At 47.7% G+C, this 20,927-nt stretch overlaps 1 protein-coding gene across 1 annotated transcript; it reads right to left on the bottom strand.

Moving 5' to 3' along the window:
* Nucleotides 1–7,253: 7,253 nt before the first annotated feature.
* Nucleotides 7,254–20,687, bottom strand: LOC107115167 (lipocalin-like). Its single transcript, XM_015416798.1, has 7 exons — nucleotides 20,539–20,687; nucleotides 17,210–17,349; nucleotides 14,784–14,860; nucleotides 12,034–12,147; nucleotides 10,779–10,880; nucleotides 9,856–9,881; nucleotides 7,254–7,425 (listed from the first exon to the last, which is right to left on the bottom strand). Exons 1-6 carry the CDS (start codon nucleotides 20,638–20,640, stop codon nucleotides 9,856–9,858), a joined length of 561 nt encoding a protein of 186 aa, XP_015272284.1. The 5' UTR covers nucleotides 20,641–20,687; the 3' UTR covers nucleotides 7,254–7,425.
* Between the last annotated feature and the right edge of the window lie 240 nt (nucleotides 20,688–20,927).

The following is a 20,927-nucleotide window of genomic DNA, read 5'->3' as shown; positions in this document are numbered from 1 at the left end:
GGATGCACTTCTGTAACAGACCAAAAATCCACCTAATCCAGCATCCTCTTTCTCACAGTGGCCAGCCAGATGCCTCTGAAGGCCAACAAGCAGAGATGCAAAGTTCAAAATCTCCCCCTGCTGCCCCTATTTAGCCAACTTAAGCTATTGTTCCATTTTAGCTTAATTAATTGGTAGGTCAGTCAGTCAGCTAGAGAGAGGGAGACAGTGATAATCAAAGGCCCCGTTCACACGAGGCGATTTGGCCCGGGAACGGGACAGTTTGGGGCCGGATCAAACCGGCGCGATCACACCACAACATCTGGGAAGCGTCTTGCTTCCGTGGCCAAACTGTCCCTTTCCCGGGAAAAAGCGCCTCAAACTGAACCACCTACCTCGGTGGTTCAAATGGATGAGGCGCCTCTTCCCGGGCGTCTGATCGCCGGCGCTCCCTTGCGCCGGCTCAAGCCCGGGCCGGAGCCGAACTGCGCATGCTCCGACATGCGCAGATCGGCCGGCTCCCGGTTAGAGCCGTCTTTTCTCTCCGGCGTTTGATCGCGCCGGGGAGAAAAGGCGGCTCGGCCGGGAGATCCGTGGGATCCCGCCGAGCCGTATCAACGTTGGCGCGGCTTTTAAAAGCCGCGCTTTAAAGGGCTTTTCCCCTGCCGTGTGGCAGGGGCCAAGGAGAGCAAATTTTATGAAAGAGAAAAAGAAGGTTCCCTCAGAGTTATCAAGTTCTCATGCACAAGTGTTCATGTTCATATAAAGAGCAGAGTCTCACTTGACCAAAGTTCCTATCCTCCTGCACCATGCTCAGGGACCAGCGGGATGACTTTGGGAAGCCCACGAAGCAGGGCATGAAGACAACAGACCAACCCCTAATATTTGTTTCCACCAACTTTTGGCATTCAGAGACCTGAATCTCTGAATTGATCTAGCTATCATGGTGAATGCTTACTGATAGGCTTCTCTACAAACATGAACAATCCTTTCTAAGAGGGGAACTAAACTAGTGGCCATCATTACGCATCTCGCTGTTGTGAATGCCTGGCACACTGTTTGAAGAAATTAATTTTAACTAGAGGGACAGATTGCTCAGTCTCTCATCCCAAAATCTGACATAGACACCTCAGGTCATTGTATATAGGTAAGTTATACATGGATGCATATAGGCACTGTCTGTACAGAACACTGGATGGCAACAGCATGCAGAATGAACCAAGGCCAGCAAAGGTGTGGTAAGAATTTTCAGAAATATAGAAGTGTTTGGGTTTAAAATGAACCAAATAAGTTTATGAAATCCATATACAATATCTGGCTCTGCCCTGGCTAGAAAAAGAAAAAACAGGCTTGACCTTTCTTTCACTGAGGAGGTAACATATTCAATTCCCAGGGAAACTCCACAGATGTGAAACTTGCCAATAACCCCAATTTCCTAGACAATAAGATGTATGGTCATTTGACCAGCTGGCAAGACAAGCTAATTTCCTGAAATACAGAGGGTTCACACACACACACCCTGCTTTCATCTCTCTGATAAACATCAAAGCACAGTTTATTTCCCTGATTGGGGAACACCTGGAAGAAACAATGACACTGTATTGATCCTTTTGGAATGTGAACTTTTGTTGAGTGAAACCAAGGAAGGGATTTACATTCCTTTGATGTTGGGTTTAAAATACTGGTCCAGAGCCCACAGACGGCAGCTGAATCCGAAAAGGATTCAGTTAGAGAGTGCCTCTCGACGCGCTTGCATGGGGTGGGGAAAACTTTGTTTTGCATGTTTATTTTTCTGTGTGTATGTTTAGGAACTATGAATGTTTTGCTATAATAAAGATAAGTTTTATTTTAAGAAGAGACTAGTGAATTCCAAGCTTGCACTTCTGCCTTTGGTAAGGGGCAACACACAGGAGACACACGAACTGAGGGGGGGGAAGTGTGGGTGACTGGGGTAAAACACATTTTCACAGACAGGTGCAGACACACACCCACACACCCAAAAAATCTCACAACAAAAGGTACTTACAAAGGGAAGCCAGTCAGGATCCTCATGTCTCCACCTGGGAGGGGTGTAACAATGGCAGCTGATGTTTCCATTATGTCCTTCATGGCCTGGAACACAGGGCAGTTTGATGACCCACCCATAACCTGCCACAGCCCTGCAAACTGGAAAAATGGGTTTTTGGTGATTCTGAGGATACTCTGAAATGCATACACCCACATCCTCAGCCATGGGTTTGCAGTGTTAATTCCTACACTCATTTAAATATGCATTGCTCATGCCTTGAACGTAACATACAAAGCCCTATTCATGTGCTGGTGGAAAGTACTGTAAATTCACAGTTGACTTATGGCAAGCCCATTGGGTTTTCAAGGCAAGAGACGTTCAGAGGTGGTTGGCCATTGCCTACCTCCACATCACGACCCTGGTATTCCTTGGAGGTCCCCTATCCAAATACTAATAATCATTAATGTTATTGTATGGCATTGTGTAGAGTAGCCTGAAGATCCTAAAATTGTCAATTAGCCAGAAGTTCTAGCTCTTTAGTGTTATGCACCACTGGGTGGCGAGCCAGGCAAGAGATGTTTCAGAGGGAGTTTGCCACTGCCAGGGCCAACCCTGCTTAGTTTCTGAGATCTGACAAGATCGGGCTAGCCTAGGCTATCCAGGTCAGTGCCCGGTCTGCAATAGGAAGGTAATAAAGCCAGTCTGAAATGCTTTGGACACTCATGGTTAGGTTTGCCAAACCCTAGGTGGTAAATACAAAAACTGAGGGTCACAGTGTTAGGAAGACATACAAAAATATATATCACTGTGTACAATAAATATATGTTCTATCAGGTTTGAAAGATATGCTGTCTTAGATAGGTTATTAGGTTTGCCACAAGGGTTCTGATGGGACCCTAGACAATGCTGCTATCTTAAGAGCTTTTGCTCCCCCCCCCCGTATGGACTTTGGACAGATGTGCTCTGGGAGGTGTTCATGGGGCCAACCCAAAATGTGTTCTCCAGTACTTAGGAACAGGAACACCAGCACACATCTGATCCTAAGTCCTCATGACAGCCACGTGTCTGCGTGGACTTTGCAACTTGTGAATCTGTCCCAAGAGACAGTGTAGTACACACCTTTACCCATCTCCATAACCAAAGAGATTTCCAGCTTTCAGAAAGCGGAATTTTCCCCATCCCCCAAGTGGTATCCCCACTCAGTACCTTCTGGAGGTCAAAATCTGGTTGCACAACAACATCAGCCTGAGCACAGACTGCCCAGTGTAGGACCATCACAAGGCTCGGCAGCACGATCCTCATTCTTGTGTTTTTCGTTCCTTGCTCGTCAACTAACCAGCTGGACAAAGGATGACTCCAGCACCTTAGAGGCACCCAAATTTATATCTCTCAGCTCTGATACCTCAATGGGCAGGACAGCCCACAATCCCCCCCCCCTCTGTTCTGCCCCATCACTTATGAAATACTTTGGACAAGAGCGGATCTGCAGTCTGGACCAGCAGTGTCAGGTAACAGTATATTAACTGATAATTGCTAGGTGATACAAATTGGTGGGTTGGACGCAAGGCTGCTTTAAGCAGTTTCCCCCGCCTTAAGAATTATCCCCCACCACCACCACCACCACCACCGCCTGTAGCATTTTACACCTTGGGGATAGGGTGTTGCTTCCTTGAAGATTTTCCCAGTTAGGGCTGAAGTCTGAAAAATTGGGAGATACAGATACATTCACATTTCAGGCCCATCTCAGATTCTGTAGTACCAAAGGACTGGGGTAATCAGGGTTGCCAGTCTCCAGGTAGGACCTGAAGATCTCCTGGAAATTAAAACTGATCTCCAGACCAGCTTTGGAGAGTAGACGATGGCATCACATCCCTGCTGAGCTCACTCCTCTGCCCAAAAGCTGCCCTCCACAGGCACACACACCCCACAAATCTCCAGGAATTTCCTCAGCTGGACTTGACAACCCTATCAGCTGTGTTCCATGTCGAGGGGTTCCCCAACTGGTCTGGAGCCCCACACAGCCACCCAGGGCCGGTGCCAGGCTTTTTTGTGCCCTAGGCCCCACCCACCCACCCCCACTAACCAATTTTCAAAAACAGATGAATTGTAGGAAATATGAAAAGCACAAAACTTGAAATTGCTAATTTAAAAAAAAAAATGCGAGAATTAGTAATTCAACAATCTTTGATTTTCTTTCTCAAACAGAAAACACTTATGGCACACAAATCATTTTGAATAATCCTCTGAATTGTGAAATTAAAATTTAAGTCTCTTGAATGTTTCCATTTCAGGCACATCAAAATCTCATTTTGCCTGCCTTTTCCTTTGCGAATTTTGTCACCAATTCCTTCAGGTGAAGTGCTGATGCTTCGGTGTTGTCATTTGATATAGTTGCCAAACCAAGTAGTCTCTTTTGCAGCAGTAGTTCTCCTACAGTTTTCTCCGTTTTGTGATTCTTGATGTCAGATTCGTGTCCATTTATCCTTTGACGTAGGGTTAGACTGGTTTGTCCTATGTAGAGAACTGCTATTTACATGTCCTACCATATTGTTATTCCAATCTTGCTGTGTTTATTGTTCAGTTACTTATGCATCTTGACTCTAATCATCTCTTCCTGACAACTAACTCCCCCTACCTGCATGTAATATTTGAGGAAATCTGTTTCAACGTATATGAAGAAATGTGCACATGCTGAATCTCTGTTCTTGCATGTACCCAGGGTTGAACTTGGTTTGCCTTGGGGGTTAGGGATAGGTTGCTTTCTACCTTTGTCATATCATTTTCTGCATTGTCTGACATGCCAAGTGTAATTATTTTTGTTCTGTTTCAAATTGCTGTAATCCTAGTCTTATTGCATTGCTTATTAGATGCCTCATGTGAATTATTGCATTGATTTACACTATGTAACCCATTTTGAGTCTCAGTGAAAAAGGTAGACCATATACAAAGTAAATGAAATAAATAAAGTGCATAGGATCAGGCTGTGAGTAGGATTCTTTTCTAAGTGAACAAACACAGGCTCAAGCAACAGTGGCATGATCCCTGAGGTGCCCACAGGTGGGATCTTTCCCCAGCAACTTTCAGTCTTCAGAGCAAACACGAAACACCACAACCATCCTCTTTCTGAGTAAAACCCCTGTGGGTTAGCATATATTAGCCAAAGAAGATTTGTACTCACTTACCTCTGGACCTAAATTCCTCATTATGTGTCTCCTGTTCTGTCAAAAATAATTTCTCCACCAATAAGAGTTCTACAGGAGTATTGTAAAACACTGTCCTTCTCTTTGTATTTTTCTTTACTTCTCAGCCTGCTGCAACACCTTTCTTGTCCCTTCATTCCTTAATTTCACTCACTCATACTCCAACATGATTTCACTCCCCCCTCTCCTGCTAACTGCTAATTCTGTTCTAGCCAATTGCATAGAGAATTCACCCTTGGAAGATTTATGGCAGGATTCCCACTGTTCACCTCAACTTCCTCCTTGTTTACTAGAAAATTTACACCTGATAGACATGTGACAGATTTCACACCCTAATGCTGATTGTCAGTTCTGCACTCCTCTGAGGTCTGCACTCTAGGCGGTCGCCTAGTTGGCCTAATGGTAGCACCAGCCCTGCAGCCACCTGTATTGCTTGTCAAGTTAGCCTGGCCCTGGCCAGACAAGACATGTGGATGAGCATTGGAACATTGGTACAAATGACCCTTCTCTATGTTGAAGCAGCAAAGAGGGCCCAGAAGAACGGTACAAAGTGTCCTTGCACACAGATGGGGCAACACAACATTAGAAATAGCCAGGCCACACCAGGAGCTGCTATCTTCGATCCAGTGGGTGGGACTGCCTCTATCAGGAGATTGCAAGACGATCCTGCTTTTATCTAAATCCATCTTTGAGCCTCTAAATCCCTCTTCAAGGCCTTCCCCCTTTGTTAGCCAAGCCATCTCAAGAGAGGACTAATAGTCAAGGCACTTAACCTTCTTTTCCTTGAGCCAACCAGCTTTCCTGAGAACAGTTCCTGTGCTTTTAAATAGCAGCTCAATAACTAAATGCTGTAGGTCGAGGGCAAGAAAGGACGCCTGTCTCATACAACTATGAAAAGGCATAATAGGCCTCTTGACCTCCACCTCCCAGATCCTGGGGTGGCTCTTAAAAAAACTGACTGGGGTCAGCATAAAGCTGGTAGACACCATGAGTAGGAGACCACAGATTTTGCTCTGCACACAGAATACATGGAACATTTTCTTTAACATTCTCTAGGGAAAAAGGCTGGAGGAAAAGGCTGTTTTGGAGGGTTAATCCCATGGCTCACTAGCCTTGGAACTAGCCTTTTTCATTCCTGGGATACCAACCTGAAGATCAGCAGTTCTCAAAACATTTTCCAGGGAGGAGGCACAAGCAGTGCTCCATTTTAAAATGTGATGTGAAGTGGTTCAAAGCCAGGGCTGAAGGTAGGGTTGCCAAGTGATTCTTTGCCGGGAGCGGGGGGCTCCCGGCCGGTGTTGGGTATGTGTGTGCACGCGTCACCCGGAAGTGACGCAGGCACGCTGGGCACCCTGGGGGCGTGGCCACGGCCACACAAGGGAAAACCGTAGGGTTTTCCCTTGTATGGCTGTGCCCCCGCCCCCAGCATGCCTGCGTCACTTCCGGGTGATGCGCACGCTGGGGCGGAGTTCCCCCCGGTGCCCGATTCCACAGCAGCGGAAATTGGGCCTCCGAAGCGGGGGTTTACCCGCCACCCTCCCCCACTTGGCAGCCCTAGCTGAAGCCTGCTGCACACTCTGGAAGTCAGGTGTGCCTGCAAAGGACTGTTATTGCAGGGATAGCTGCTTAAGTCAAGGCTTCTGGAGATCAGTGGCCAGCATTACTTTAAGTATGCAACATGACAGAGAGACAAAGGTCTTAAATGTCTGTCACATTGCTTGTAAAGAAGCAAGCTCCTCCCATGAGGACAAAAGGCAACAAATTCATTAGACAGAACCAGTACTTTTTGGCAAAACCTGCATCCCTCTTCTTCTTCATTTACTTCCTTCCTTCAGCTATACCCCCTTTCTCCTCAATGGGGATCCAAAGCAGCTTACGTCAGCCTCCTTCCCTCCATTTTCTCACCACAACAACCCTGTGAGGTAGGTTAGGTTGGGAGTGTGCGACTGGCCCAAGGTCCCCCCCCCAATTGTTAATAATTGTATCAACAGGCATCAGGGATCATGATAAAATGGCTGGGATCTCAGGGATTCCAAGGATGTAACAGAGACAACAACACCACGGGCTTGTGGTACACTTTTTAATCAAGGGAGGAGATTACACGCAAGGAGCTTAGGATGGGTAGGGGGAGGTGTCAGGGCCAGCAGCATTAGCTGCTGCTTTAAATCATGGAAGAAGTCCAGGACTGTAGAATCAAGAAAGAGCTTCCTCCCTTGAGACGAAACTTGGCTTGTCGATCTGAAGAAAAGACCAAAAAGAAAAAGGTTTTTTTTGTTCTGGATATAATTCCCAACCACCTCCAACTGCTAGAATTAGCAAGCACACAAGTAAAGGCCAGAGTTGTCCAAGTGATTCAGCCTTCTTGTCTCAGCAGGAGAGGAGATTCATAATGTAGAATTATCACCGGATTTATTACCATGAGAGAGGAGGGATGGCTTTAGATAGCTCTTTTTAAAAGGATTAGACAGTTTCCCAGAGAAGAGGTTTGTCAAAGGCTGCTAGCTGGGATAACTAAATGAACCCTTCAGAGGCAGTGTACCCCTCCCAACCTGCAAAAATTGTGAACTCACAACTGGAGAAGTCACCACACTGTCTTGTTTATGAGGTTCACAGAGGCATCTGGCCGGCCAGCTGCTGTTGACAAAGGAACTCTGGGCTAGATGAGCCTTTAAAACCAGCTCTTGCCTTAGGTTGCGGTCACACGTGCCAGTTGAAGTGGAGGGGAAGCAAATGCTATTTCCTCCGGAGGAATCTGACACACAGTTGAGAGATCAAACCTCCTTTTGTAGCTGTGGGCGCAGCCTGTCACTGTGTGATCAGATGCAACTGCGGCTGAGTCAGTTGTTGTTGTTTTTTGGCCGTTTGTTTCTCATGCGCATATGCGAGGAATCGCACCCCCGCACTGAGGGTCCCCTATGGCACCCCCTATGGCGCCCCCAATGATGCGCATACTGCGAAGGAAGGGGGGATGGCGCCAAGATGGCATGATCAGACCATCCCGACAGCATGAGAGCGTGCTTGCGCGATCAGATGGGAAAGTCCATCCGTGGCCCGTCGGAACCCACTAGAGCTGGACTTTTCCTGGTGTCTTTTAATTCCGCTTCTGCGGCAGAGCGGCACAGGTTGCCAATGACTGCAGGATGCTTCCCAGATGTTGCTGTCTGATCACTCCCTTTAGATCTGTCAGGCATTCACACCTATGTCAGATCTAAAGGCACGTGTGATCACAGCCTTAGTGTTACAAATCCAATTAGATGGGCTGTTTTTCAAGACAACATGATAATCAGCTGTCCTGCAAATGCTCACCAAGGTAGGCATGATAAAGGCAGTCTTCCCCCATAGTTTGGTACCAGCATTCAGGGTAGACTGCCTCTGAACACAGGAGTTCTAAACATGGCTAATCCTTGTAGATAGACCTCATCTCCATGCATTTGTCTGATGACTTCATCTCTTTAGCTAGCAGAACTTCTTGTGGAAATAAAACCCATCTGTTAATGAAATCCTGGATAACCTTTTGTCTGTCTTGAATCCACTGCCTCTCGGTTTGGGGGCTGACTCAAAATCATCTCTCTCCATGCGATGAGACAAGCGACAGAGAGGAGCAAAAACGTCATCCTGCCATATCTGCAGTACAGATACATCATACATAGGGGTTGCCAACCTGCAGGTGATAGCCAGTGTTCCCTCTAAGCTGAGTTAGTGTGAGCTAGCGCACCGTTTTTTAGACTCTGGCTCACACATTTTTGTCTTCGCTCAGGAAGAATGGCTCCAGAGCAAAGTAATTTATGCAGTAGCCAAATTGCTAGCTCGCCACTTTCATGCCAGTGGCTCACAAAGTAGAATTTTTGCTCACAAAACTCCACAGCTTAGAGGGAACATTGGTGGTAGCTGAAGATCTCCTGGGAATTCAACTGATCTCCTGGTGACAGAGATCAGTTCCCCTGGAAGAAATAGCTGCTGTAGAGGATGGACTCTGTGCCCTGCTGAGGCCAGCCCCCTTCCCAAGCCCCACCCTCCCCAGGCTCCACCCTCAGAATCTCTAGGTATTTCTCACCCCAGAGCTGGTAACCCTAAATACAGCAATAGTCAAAGAGCATTTCTTAGGACAGAAGTGTGTTGAGTGCACACACAAAGCTGCCTTTTACTGAGTCACACCCTTGGCCCATCAAGAAAGAAGAAGAGATTGGATTTATACCCCGCCCTTCACTACCCAAAGGAGTCTCAGAGCGGCTTACAAACTCCTTTCCCTTCCCCTCCCCACAACAGACACCCTGGGAGGTAGGTGGGGCTGAGAGAGCTCTTGACAGAAACTGCTCTTTTTCAAGAACAGCTCTTATCAGAGCTACGGCTTGCCCAAGGCCATCCAGCCAGGTAAAAGTGGATGAGTCGGGAATCAAACCCGGTTCTCCCAGATTAGAGTCCGCGCACTTAATCACTACACCAAACTGGTTTGGTTTTGTCTACTCGGACTGGCAGCAACTCTCCAGGATCTCAGGGGAGAAGTCTTTCCCAACACAATGAATGCTATTATCTGGTTCTTTTACTTGGAGTTGCTGGGGATTGACTCTGGGACCTTCTGTGTGCAAAACAGGTGCTCTGGCACTGAACGACAGCCCCTCTCCTTTAAAGCCCCCAAAGTCTTCAGACCCCAGGGAAAGGACTACTCACCTACACCGATTCCTCCATGCACAAATCTGTTGAGAAAGCAAGACAGAACAGGTCAGGAAGGGGGTCCTGAAGGCATTTGGGGTGTCATCACCCTGTGGTATGTTTGTTTGCAATTTTTATGAGCTGCCTCTCTCTAACAAAAAATGCTTGAGACAGTTCAGAAGATCAAGAAGATGAGGGATGAAATGCTGCAAAACTTAACACAGCGTGAAAAGCAGCAGGGATAGCCATTTTAAAGCAAGGTAGGATACTGGTGGGCCCAAGTTGTACATGGTAAGCAAAACACTTGGCAATTTTTATTTGTAAAAAAAGGGTTTTCGCCTGGTGCCTAGTGCTTATCAAGCCACCACTATGGGGAGGTGTTGCAAAGTCAAGACACTTCCCCAGAAAAGGTGTAGAATCCCCAACTGAAACCCCTCTGCTGCTAAGACAAAGTCATCCATCCACATGGCTCCCTTATGCAGTTCAGAAGATGGGAAAGTCACTAAAGAGGGGTTTTTCCTTAACCTCTGCATGGAAGCACTCTGCTTCTGATATTATGTGAGGTGCCTACAGATGAGTAATCTTCAATTGTGATGTGCCTAAAAATGAGTAATCTTCAATTGTTAATGCTGATAAATATGGGGCTCCCTTTTTTCCTATATATGCCCTGTTTCTTCCTCCCCCCACACACACACACTTCTCTTTCTTTCTCCTTTTTATTAAAAACACAGAAAGAGAAGAAAGAAATCCTGAAGACCAGTGCTTTAAACTGTATGTTCCCTGGGGCAGGTCCTGGTCTTTGTGCACATTGATTAAACCATACAAAGAAGAGAGCAGATAGTTCTTGATCAGGATGAAGTCTGGCTGGGTGCTTGAACCTGGGCCAGCTTCTTATTCCCTCCCTCCATCAGCCAAGTCCCTGGTCTCAGGCTTGTTCTTACTAGTCCTGGGCAAGATGAGGATGTTCTCCGGGGTAAGTCCCTGCTCCAAGGCAAACCGAGTGAATTTCTCCAGCAACTCCGGACTCAGCTCCTTACGTCTCCCTACAAACAACACAATGACTGTGAGAGACGCAGAATACAGGCAAGTCTGGTGGGGCTCAGGGGTCAGGCCAGATGCTCCTCAGCATGACCAGAATCCATTAGTGTTGGCTCAAGTTTCCAAGGACTGGCAACTCGTGGCTGCAAGGCCTCACATCCGCCATTATAACCAAACCCACTTGATGCTCACCCCACTTGAATGAACAGTTCAAGGCAGCCTTGACAGGACCTAGAAATCTCCACTGAGCTCTCTTATCTTTTGAGCCACACAACTGACACCTGGGTTTCTGCAAAGGATGGGATGCCGGTGTGCTTTGTGCTGTGGCTTGCCGGGCCCACTCAGTGCCTCCCTCCCTTTTCCCACTGCATCAGCCACACGCAGAGGTCATTTCGGGGGGGATCGCGGGGGATCGCAGTTCCCCTGGGTGAGGTACGGGGGGCGGGGCACATGACGAAGCCCCGCCCCCTACTTCCGGCTGCCCCGCTTCTGGCCCTCATTCAGCCAGGAGGAGGCAGGAGAAGAGGGAGGGTAAGTTGCTTCCTCCCTGCTTCTCCCCACCCCTGCCTGCCTGGGGCCAGGGAGGGCCTTCGCAGGGCTTCCTTGCACTCCCGCCGGCCTTGCAGGTCCACCGCTGGGCCCCTCATGGGGCTCGGCAGTGGAGCTGCAAGGCCGGCGCCAGCGGCCGGGACCGTTGGGGGTGGGGGGGTGGCTTTATGACACACTTCCGGTGATGTCAGGGGGTGTGGCCGTATGACACACTTCCGGTGATGTCAGGGGGAGTGGCATATGCTAATGAGTTATGCTAATGAGTTCCCCTAGCTCTTTTTCTACGAAACGACCCCTGGCCACACGACAAGTGGTATCGGAGGAGAGGCAGGGGCCCAGCCATCACTTTTCTCTATTTTTTTCTGTTAAGAGCTGCTTGAAATGAGGGCAGAAGTAGAATGAGACTCTGAACCGCACTGAGGAGAGGGGTCCTTTTCTCACTGGCTCGTAGTCTTTTGCTCCAAACAGTGTCCTAAAATTAGGCTGACTCTTCCCCTGCCCCTGAAGCACAGTATCTTGTCACCAAGGTGGACAGCACATCTCCTGGGAAACTGAGGAGAAGTGCTGTTGGCTGGTGGTGAGCAGCAGGTATGGAAGGTAGGCCCATACCATACAGAGTCACCATTGTGAAGGTTTCTGCTTCCTTGGCCTTCTTGGCGCTCAGCAACGCATACTCATCGTAATTGGTCTCCACCACTCGGACGTCATGTCGGCTTCCAGACCCTGGAAGGAAAAGCAACAAAGCAAAGAACTTAAGTGGAGCTGGCCAGAAAGGGAGGGGCACTGGAGCCCCCCACCAGATGCACCTATCAACTAGCCCTCTAGCCTGTGCACCTCCAGAGATTCCCAATCAGGAGTGCAAATTCCCTCTTTAGACTTGCTTCATGTTTGGCTTGTTAAAAGACTGCTGGTCATCTGCTTGTGAACTGGCAAGTGGATTAACCAAACTCTGGAATATCGGTGCCTTTTTAAAAAACCTGAAGGAAGGCTTGAAACAAAGCAACCATCTATCTGATGGTTATGATCACTGAAGCAAAGCTCTCTGTAAAGAAGCAGTCTACCTCCAAATATTAGATGCTAGGACAAAAGTCAGGAGACAGACAGTGTCTTCTTGTCCCTTGCTTGAGAGTCTCAGTCTAGCTGACCACTGATGGAAGCAGAATGCTGGTCTAGGACCAGAATAATACAGTGATTAGACTAGGGCAAGCAAGACCTTCATTTAAATCTCTGCTTGCTACATGCCACAGTCTCTCGGCCTTGTCTTCTTCCCAGGGTTGTTGTGACGATAAATCGGAGGAAGGAAATATTTCTGTGTGCCAGGAAATATGCCTTCACTCAGTGAGTAATTAAATGCTGTCAGGAGCTGTAGGCACATGAAGCTTCCTTACACTGAATCAGACCGTCAGGGTCAGCATTGCCTACTCAGACAGACAGTGGTTCTCCGGAGTCTCAGGCTAAGGTCCTTCACATCACCTACTACCTGGGTCCTTTTAACGGAGGATGCCAGGGACTAAACACCAGACCTCTTGCATGCAAAGCAGAGGATCTTTCTCTGAGCCACAGCCCTCCAGTTTGTAGAGCTGGTCTTTGTATTGCCAAGAAGCAAACAGGTTCTTCCCCCCCCCCCACCCCCCCCCCACGTCTGGCGGACACGCGAGTGGTGGAAGAAAAGGGGTTTTATTGAAATCTCTATAATAATGAGATACCAACAAGTCACCGGAATAATACAGAATATACCCACACCCCTTCTGCTACAGCAGGGGTGTCAAACATGCAGCCCATGGGCCGGAAGCCGCCCGCCTGGGCTTTAATATGACCTACAGCTCTCTTCCCCCCTCCCTTCTTCCCCCCTCCCCTCTCCTCAACCTTTTGAGCTGTTGCTCAGTGCAGGGAGCAGAAGGCAGAGCTGCTTCCCAGTTCCCAGCCACGTGGATTGGGTAGAGTTGTTTACTCCCTTAAGTCTGATGTGTAAAAGGGAGGGAGCTGGGTCGTTAACACTGTTGTTCTTGGGATAGTTTTCTTTTGCATTGATTGCACTGGAGGCACTAGCAGAGTTTCCTGGAGTTGCTTCTTTAAGTCTGCTTGGGGGGGGGGAAGCGTTTGGTCTTTAACATTGCTGTACTTTGGGGTAGTTTTCTTTTGCATTGATTGTACTGGAGGCACTAAAGATCCCATATTTGCCAACTCTGCGTTAGGAAATACCAGGAGATTTGGGGTGCAGGGCCTTGGGCTTGGCACAATTAGGGGAGGGGGTGGGACGTCATCAAGGTCTAACTCCATGCACCCCATCCTCCAAAGCAGCCATTTTCTCCAGGGGAGCTGAACTCTGTCATCTGGAGGTCAGTTGTAATTCCAGGAGATCCCCAGGCCCTACATGGAAGTTGGCAACCCAACCCTATTTACAGCTTGGTCCAACAAAGCCCAATTTATGTCAGATCCGTCCCTCATAAAAAATGAGTTTGACACCCCTATGCTACAGGAACCCCAGAGAATGACAGCAGGCGGGACTCCAGGTGTTGGCCAACATGGGTATATTCTCTGTTATTCTTGTGACTTGTAAGTATCTCATTATTACAGAAACATCAATAAAAACCCCTTTCCTCCACCACTGGTGTGCTTATTGCCCTCGAATCCCTTGGTGGAAAAGACCCTCTTTCCTTTTTGGCAATACAGTCACTAGCGCAGATAGTTTTAAAAGGGGATTAAACAGATTCATGGAAGAGACGTCCATCACTGGTTAACAGCTGTGATGACTAAAGGGAGAGGCAGTAAACATCTGAATACCAGTGCCTAGAGGCATCAAGGTAAGGTCTTGGCCTCTATGCCCGGTTTGTTGCCTCCACACATACAGCTGTGGTAAACAAGATGCTGGACTAGATGGACCACTGGTTTGATCCAGCAGGGCTCTTCTTATCTACTAGTTGTTGGAAGCATCAGCAGAGAGAGGTTTGGACTCTGCGTTCTTCTTGTGGTCTCTAGTCTGAGGGCCTCTAGTTGACCACTGCTGGCAACAGGACGCTGGCCCAGATGGACCTTTGTTCTGATCCAGCAGTGCCTTTCCAATGTTCTACCTGATGTTCGATGACCCTCCTTAACTGGATATGGAGGCCACTGTCCTGGGCTGGCCAGAGGCGATTCTTCTTTGCTTTTGGCAGACTCAGCTGCTGGAAACCTGTTTTCTTGGACTGGCAAGGGCAAAATGTTCCACAACTTGCTTGGACGCCAAAAGGATTAAGGGCAAACAGGTACCAATTCATTTACCCAGCTGCTCCTGCCCTCTCTGCCCCTAACAATGGAAGCCGCTGTTTTCAGCAAGCCCAACCGCTGCCCCCAAAGGAGCTCAGGTTCACCTCACTTACGTGGGCTGGTGAAGCTGAATCGGCCTGGCTGGTCAGTCAGAACAAAAAGGCTCTTTCTTGTCTCACACTGGTCAAACCTGAAGCATAGATTAAAAAGAAGCATTATGTGAAGGGACAAGAAAAAGTTCCTGAGCAACATTTAAACTGGAGGAGGGGGGCACTTGGGAGAAACCAGGCGATTCTACATCTAGCATTCGCTCCAAATTTTCTCAACTGGGAGGTAAAAGATGCAGCTCAAAAGCACATCCAAATACCTTGGGGCAACATTATACTGACTACAGAGTCACCTCTGAATGGCCATAAAACAGCCATAAATCTATGCAGAAGGTACAATTAAACCCTATGATCAAAGAACTCGAAAGTGGCATGGAGTGTGAATGATACCATAAAACCTGATAACCAGAGGGAGTGAAATCAGCATGCAATGCAGAGGGGAATTTCTGTTCCAACATGGGTTTCGTAAAACAATGGAGGGAAAAGCCAATGCAGAATCAGCCACCTTCATTCACCTGGGTTTCCATTCTATGAAATACCTCTGCGGCCTTGAATTGGTGATGGAATAAAAAGGGAAAGAAACTTATGGAACTCACCACCACCAGATACAGAGAGAGCTTATGATACAAAGGGAACTAGGCAAATTCATGGAACAGAAGACCATCAGTGGCTATTAGGCATGATTGCTAACTGAAATCTCCATGCTGGGAAGTAGTGTCTCTCTCAGTGTCAGTTTCTGGGTGATACTGGCACGGAAGGCTCTTGCCTTCTTACCGTGCTTCTGCGCTTCCAGGAGGCAGGAAACAGTATGCTGAATTAGAAGAACCTTTCGCCTGATCTACAATATCTGTTAGGTTTTTCAAATACATCTTCATGCAGTGCATTATTAACCTGTGGAATTCACTGCCACAAGAAATGGTGATTATCACTAGGTAAAATTGCTTTGACGAAAGGACTGGACAAATCCATGGAGGAACTATTAATGGTTGCTCTGCATGGAAGTTATATAAAACCTCCTTGTCCAGCAGCCAAGTAAATTGTTATCCTCATGCTCTACTTAACATGGCTACCCACCTGAAACTCTTTACACATAAGGTAAACAGTGGTAAACAGCTGCATTAAACAAGTTGCAGAAAGTGCTTCTTATTGCGAGATCTCATGTGCGCAGCTTCCAGATAAAGTACTCACATGAAGAAGAAGAAGAGATTGGATTTATACCCCGCCTTTCACTACCCAAAGGTGTCTCAGAGCGGCTTACAAACTCCTTTCCCTTCCCCACAACAGACACCCTGTGAGGTAGGTGGGGCTGAGAGAGCTCTTGACAGAATCTGCTCTTTTTCAAGAACAGCTCTTATCAGAACTACGGCTTGCCCAAGGTCATCCAGCCAGGTGCAAGTGGAGGAGTGGGGAAACAAACCCGGTTCTCCCAGATTAGAGTCCGCGCACTTAACCACTACACCAAACCACTACACCAAACCAGTGTTTGGGGTAAAGAAATGTTATGGGAAATGAATCAACTTGTCAGTTACCCATAATGTTAAGTAATGGGCTGTGCTATAATCTGCTGATCTTTTACTCTCGGTTTTGACGTAGCTTGACTCTTTAACTATAAAAGGTTGCTGACCCCTGGCCAAGACAGTGTTTGTTCTTTTGATTAAAGCTATATTAGAAACACCCAGTTCTCTGCTATCAAACTTCCAAATCTCCCTCCAGGGCAGCAGTGTATGAAAGAGCAGACTGTGCCCTGCATGTGACATATTAGTGTCCATTCATGTGCTTTCATGCGCTGGTGACAAAAAGGCCAATATTCCCCTCTCAGAAATCCAACTATTAAAGACCTTGCAGAATGAGCTGAACCCTGAAGGAGGTAAATGCTTGCAACTAGGGTTGTCAGCCTTCGGGAGAGGGGGGGCCTGGACATCTCCTGGAATTCACCTGGAGAAAATAGCTGCTTTGGAGGGTGGGCTCTATGGCTTCCTAACCCACTGAAGTCCTGCCCCTCCCCAAATCCCTCCCTCCCCAGACTCCATTCCCAAAATCTCCAGGTGTTTCCCAAGCCAGAGGTAGCAAACCCACTTGCCACTCAATAGTATGGCATTTCCCACAGGCAAAAAATGAGGATGAAAGGAGGGCAGCAATTGTCCAGGTCATGCAGAGTTGCCCACCTCCAGGTGGCAGCTGGCGATCTCCTGCTATTACGATGTACCTCCAGGTGACAGAGATCAGTTCACCTGGAGAAAGTGACTGCTTTGGAAGGTGGACTCTATAGCAGCATACCCCACTGAAGTCCCTCTCCTCCCTAACCCCTACCCTTCCTCAGTCTCCACCCCCCAAATCTCCAGGTATTTCCCAACCTGGAGCTGGCAACCCCAACGAAGGGGCTTTTGCTTCCCAAGCATGCTTTCCCATCACCTGCCCCATCTCCAGCTTACTTGGGGTAGGTGGAAGTGACATTCAGGTTTCCATCTTCTGTGGGTGTGACCACCGTGGTGCACATCTTCATCACTGACTTCTTCTCCTTGAACCATCTGGAATTGGAGGCCAAGCCGATGCTGTACCATCTCCCTAGGAACTGTGGTCACCAATCCGCCCATTAGAGGAGGAAGAAAAGCTTCTCAGACATCTCCCCACCAATGCTCCCTCAAAGCCGTGGAGTCTTGTGAGCAAAAATACTACTTTGTGAGCTGCTGGCATTAAAGTTGTGAGCGAGCAATTTGGCTACTGCATAAATTAGTTTGCTCTGGAGCCCCCCATCCTTCCTGAGCTAAGACAAAAATGTGTGAGCTGGAGGCTAAAAAACTGTGAGCTAGCTCACACTAACTCAGCTTAGAGGGAACACTGCTCCCCACCCCCGCACCCTGGGCCTTTCTCATCTGATTTTCCTCGTGTTTAAACGACAGTGTGAAAGCTTTTGAGTCACACAAGAATGTTCTTTTGTTTCTTTATTTTATTTTATTTAACTTGTATCCCGCCCTCCCCTGCAAGCAGGCTCAGGGCAGGTCACAACAGAGATATAAACAATAAAACAACTTTTTAAAACCATAACAATAAGAATCCTGAATAAAAGATGGATGGTAGGCCAGCAATAGAAAATTGTACAGCTTGTGCTGAAGATCAGGTGGGCAGAAATATGACAACTGCCAACTACACCATAAGGCAGGGGTGTTGAACTCATTTGTTATGAGGGCCGGATCTGACATAAATGAGACCTTGTTGGGCCGGGCCATGTGTATCATAAAATGTAATGCCAGTTGGGGAGATATAACCTTTATAAAGGACACAAACACAAAGGGGTTTTTTTTTTACTTAAATGCTTAAAACATTAGCACTCTTGCAATATTTTGTTTATTTAACAGTGTCTGATAATTGACACCTCTTGCTCTGAATTATTGCATCAAAATGTCTGTGCTGTTGCAATCTTGAGTATGCCGTTCAGGTGTGTATCTGTAAACTGCAAACCTACGATGATGCAGCAGCAGCAGCAGAGCTGGAATAAGAAGCAGAAGACAGCCAGTTCCTCTGCGGACCTGATAGAAGCCCTCCGGGGGCCTAATCCGGCCCCTGGGCCGCTTGTTTGAAACCCCTGCCATAAGGCGATCTGAGGGCAGTTTGGGCAGGAGGGGCCTAAATGAATGGACACCTGCCAGTTAGCCAAAAGCCTGGTGAAACAGCTCTGTTTTACAGACCATGTGGAACTGTAATAAATCCTACAGGGCCCTGATCTCAATTGGGAGCATGATCCACCAGACTTTTTTCAAGCTAAAGACTAAAATGATCCTCCTTGACTTTGGTAAACCGCTTTCTTCTTACATTTTTTAGCTGCACATGGAGTAGTCCAGATTCCCCCAGCTCCAAAGTTATGCATTGCTAGTAACTTCCGGGGGGGGGGGGATTAAACACAGGCAATGGGGCAGAGGGAGAGCAGGAGCCCCCCTCCCCGTTGTCAGCAAAAGCAACTTCAGAAGCTTTCAAAGTGATACTCTTGGAGCTGAGACTCTAATCAAAGCAGTGAACCCAGAGACAACTCATGAAAAAAACGCTGTGTCGTTTAGCCCATCCCCTCCATCCCACTGCATTAGTGCTGGACTGGCAAATAAATAGCGGGTGCTGTTTCTGTATTTCGTATTGACTTGTTCATTCGTCATTGTGCCTTGCCTTAGAGAGGCATACGGGAAAGGGACTGCCTTTTTATTTTTAAAAATAAATGTGCGAAAAGCAGCCACGTCTTGCCAATGCCCCACCACTAAAGACACTCTCAGTCCTTAGAGCAGAGGCTGTTTTACACAACACTTTCCTTGCTTTGTTTTCTACACGACCATCGCGGCAGCTGCCGATGCAGCACAGCAGCCCTTCCAAATGGTGGGGTTCTCTGCATTTTCCTTGCCCCAGCCATCCTCCCAGGGGCCACCACTACCCCCACTACCTAGGGGCTGCCATGGGGGACTGGGGCAGGGGAAACGGCTGCCGTGTGGGCAGAAACAGGAAAAAACCAAACATTTGCACCCTCACGGCAGCCACCCAGTCCTTCTGGCAAGCTTGCCCAAAACTTTGCAGCAAAGCAGGTTTAGGATAGATCTCAGCAAGGCATGAGATAACCTGGGAAGCACACAAAGGAACCACAATGTTGTGGGAAAGCAGGGGGGGGGAAACCTGCTTCCCAACAGCATCAAACCTGGGGCAAATAGCCTGCATGAAAGACATTTAAGAGACATGGGGGGGGGGGTTTTCTGTACATTCTCTTGTCACTCAGAGCATTACCAGCCTTCGTGGCAGACAGAAAATATGTGCCATTATAGCGGTATACCCAAGGCAAGCCAGCTGCCAGCGCAGCAGGACCACAGGACTGGACCGCCTCCATCTATTGCACAAGTCTATATTTTCATTGCAAATTATGCACAGTTCAGTATAAAGGCCAGGATTCTTTTCAGGATTTTGTTTTCTTAAATGAATTTTATTGAACTTTTTTTAAAAAAGAAACCCAATAAAATTAAGAAAAAGAAAAGAAAGACTGAAAAGAAAAAAAAGAAGAATTTTAAAACTCTAGATATATGCCATCACCAATTTTGGCTCACAGCAAGAGAGTTGATTAGGGTTGGATCCGGTGCTGGCTCCATGTTGCTAATGGCAGTACTTCCCTCCAATGCAAGGAACCTTCCTATCGGTGGAACACCCCTTGCATCAGAGGAAAATGTCACCATTAACAGAACAGATCTTCAGATCCAAACCATTGTGCCAACCAAATCTTGTTTTCTTGGAGGAGATTCACTGCCAGTATTGTCATGTGATGATATGACACAGAGTAGCAACTGATATTTGGCGTGAGAAAAAGCCTACCTTATCTCCACAGCCCTTTCTCAGGCACTAGCATGGTAACCAAACTGACCTATGCTCACCCATCTAGCAAATTTCACCCACGCTTTGCCCCAAAACCTATTTCCACAGTTCTCGGCCCCAAAACAAAGCAAAGAGAGGCTTAATGATAAATCTACTATTGCTCATTCAATGCTGAAGGATCTCTTGGTGGGGGGGGGGAATCACTTTGCAAGACCTTTGATCAGCTAATGTTTAACAAGGTTTATCAAAATCAGCAGCTGAAGTCTTGCATAGAGTTCTGCTTTCTATTCTGCTGGGTCTGCCAGGGTCTCAAGGTCCATATTCAGAGGCTGCTGGCTGAAAGAGGGCCATTTTGCACACTTGGCTGTTTGCGAGGGCCCCCGGACTCAGGGATGAGAAAGCATGACAGAACACAGGGTTGGGTTACCTGATCTTGCTGGAAGTCAGGCTGAACCGGCACTTCAGCCTGTGTCTGGAGCAAGCAGCCGAGAATCAGGGCCAGAAAGCCAACGAGCCGTGGCTGCTGCATGCTTGATGCTCTGTCCTGTCCGCAGTCGGTTCTGCAGCGCTCAGCTTGTCCACAGACAGAATTAATATGAGCCAGAAACCCAGGCCAGGCAGCTATTTATTGGCCAGACTAGCAACAACCCAGGGAGGGACCGTGCTGGCTGTTTACAAGCAGCCCCCCCCCTCCCCCGCTCGCCACCCCACCCCACCGAGTTGGATGATGCAAGAAAGAAAGAGGCAGAAAAAGAGAGAAAAATACCCCCTCCCCTTCCCAATCATTGCTCCCTGGAGCTTTGGCATGCTTGCAGT

This window comes from Gekko japonicus, unplaced genomic scaffold (assembly GCF_001447785.1).
Source record: "Gekko japonicus isolate JY-2015 unplaced genomic scaffold, Gekko_japonicus_V1.1 scaffold140, whole genome shotgun sequence".
In the NCBI taxonomy this organism is placed as follows: domain Eukaryota; kingdom Metazoa; phylum Chordata; class Lepidosauria; order Squamata; family Gekkonidae; genus Gekko; species Gekko japonicus.
The sequence above is the reverse complement of the archived record's forward strand: the minus strand, read 5'-3'. Positions and strand labels throughout refer to the sequence as shown.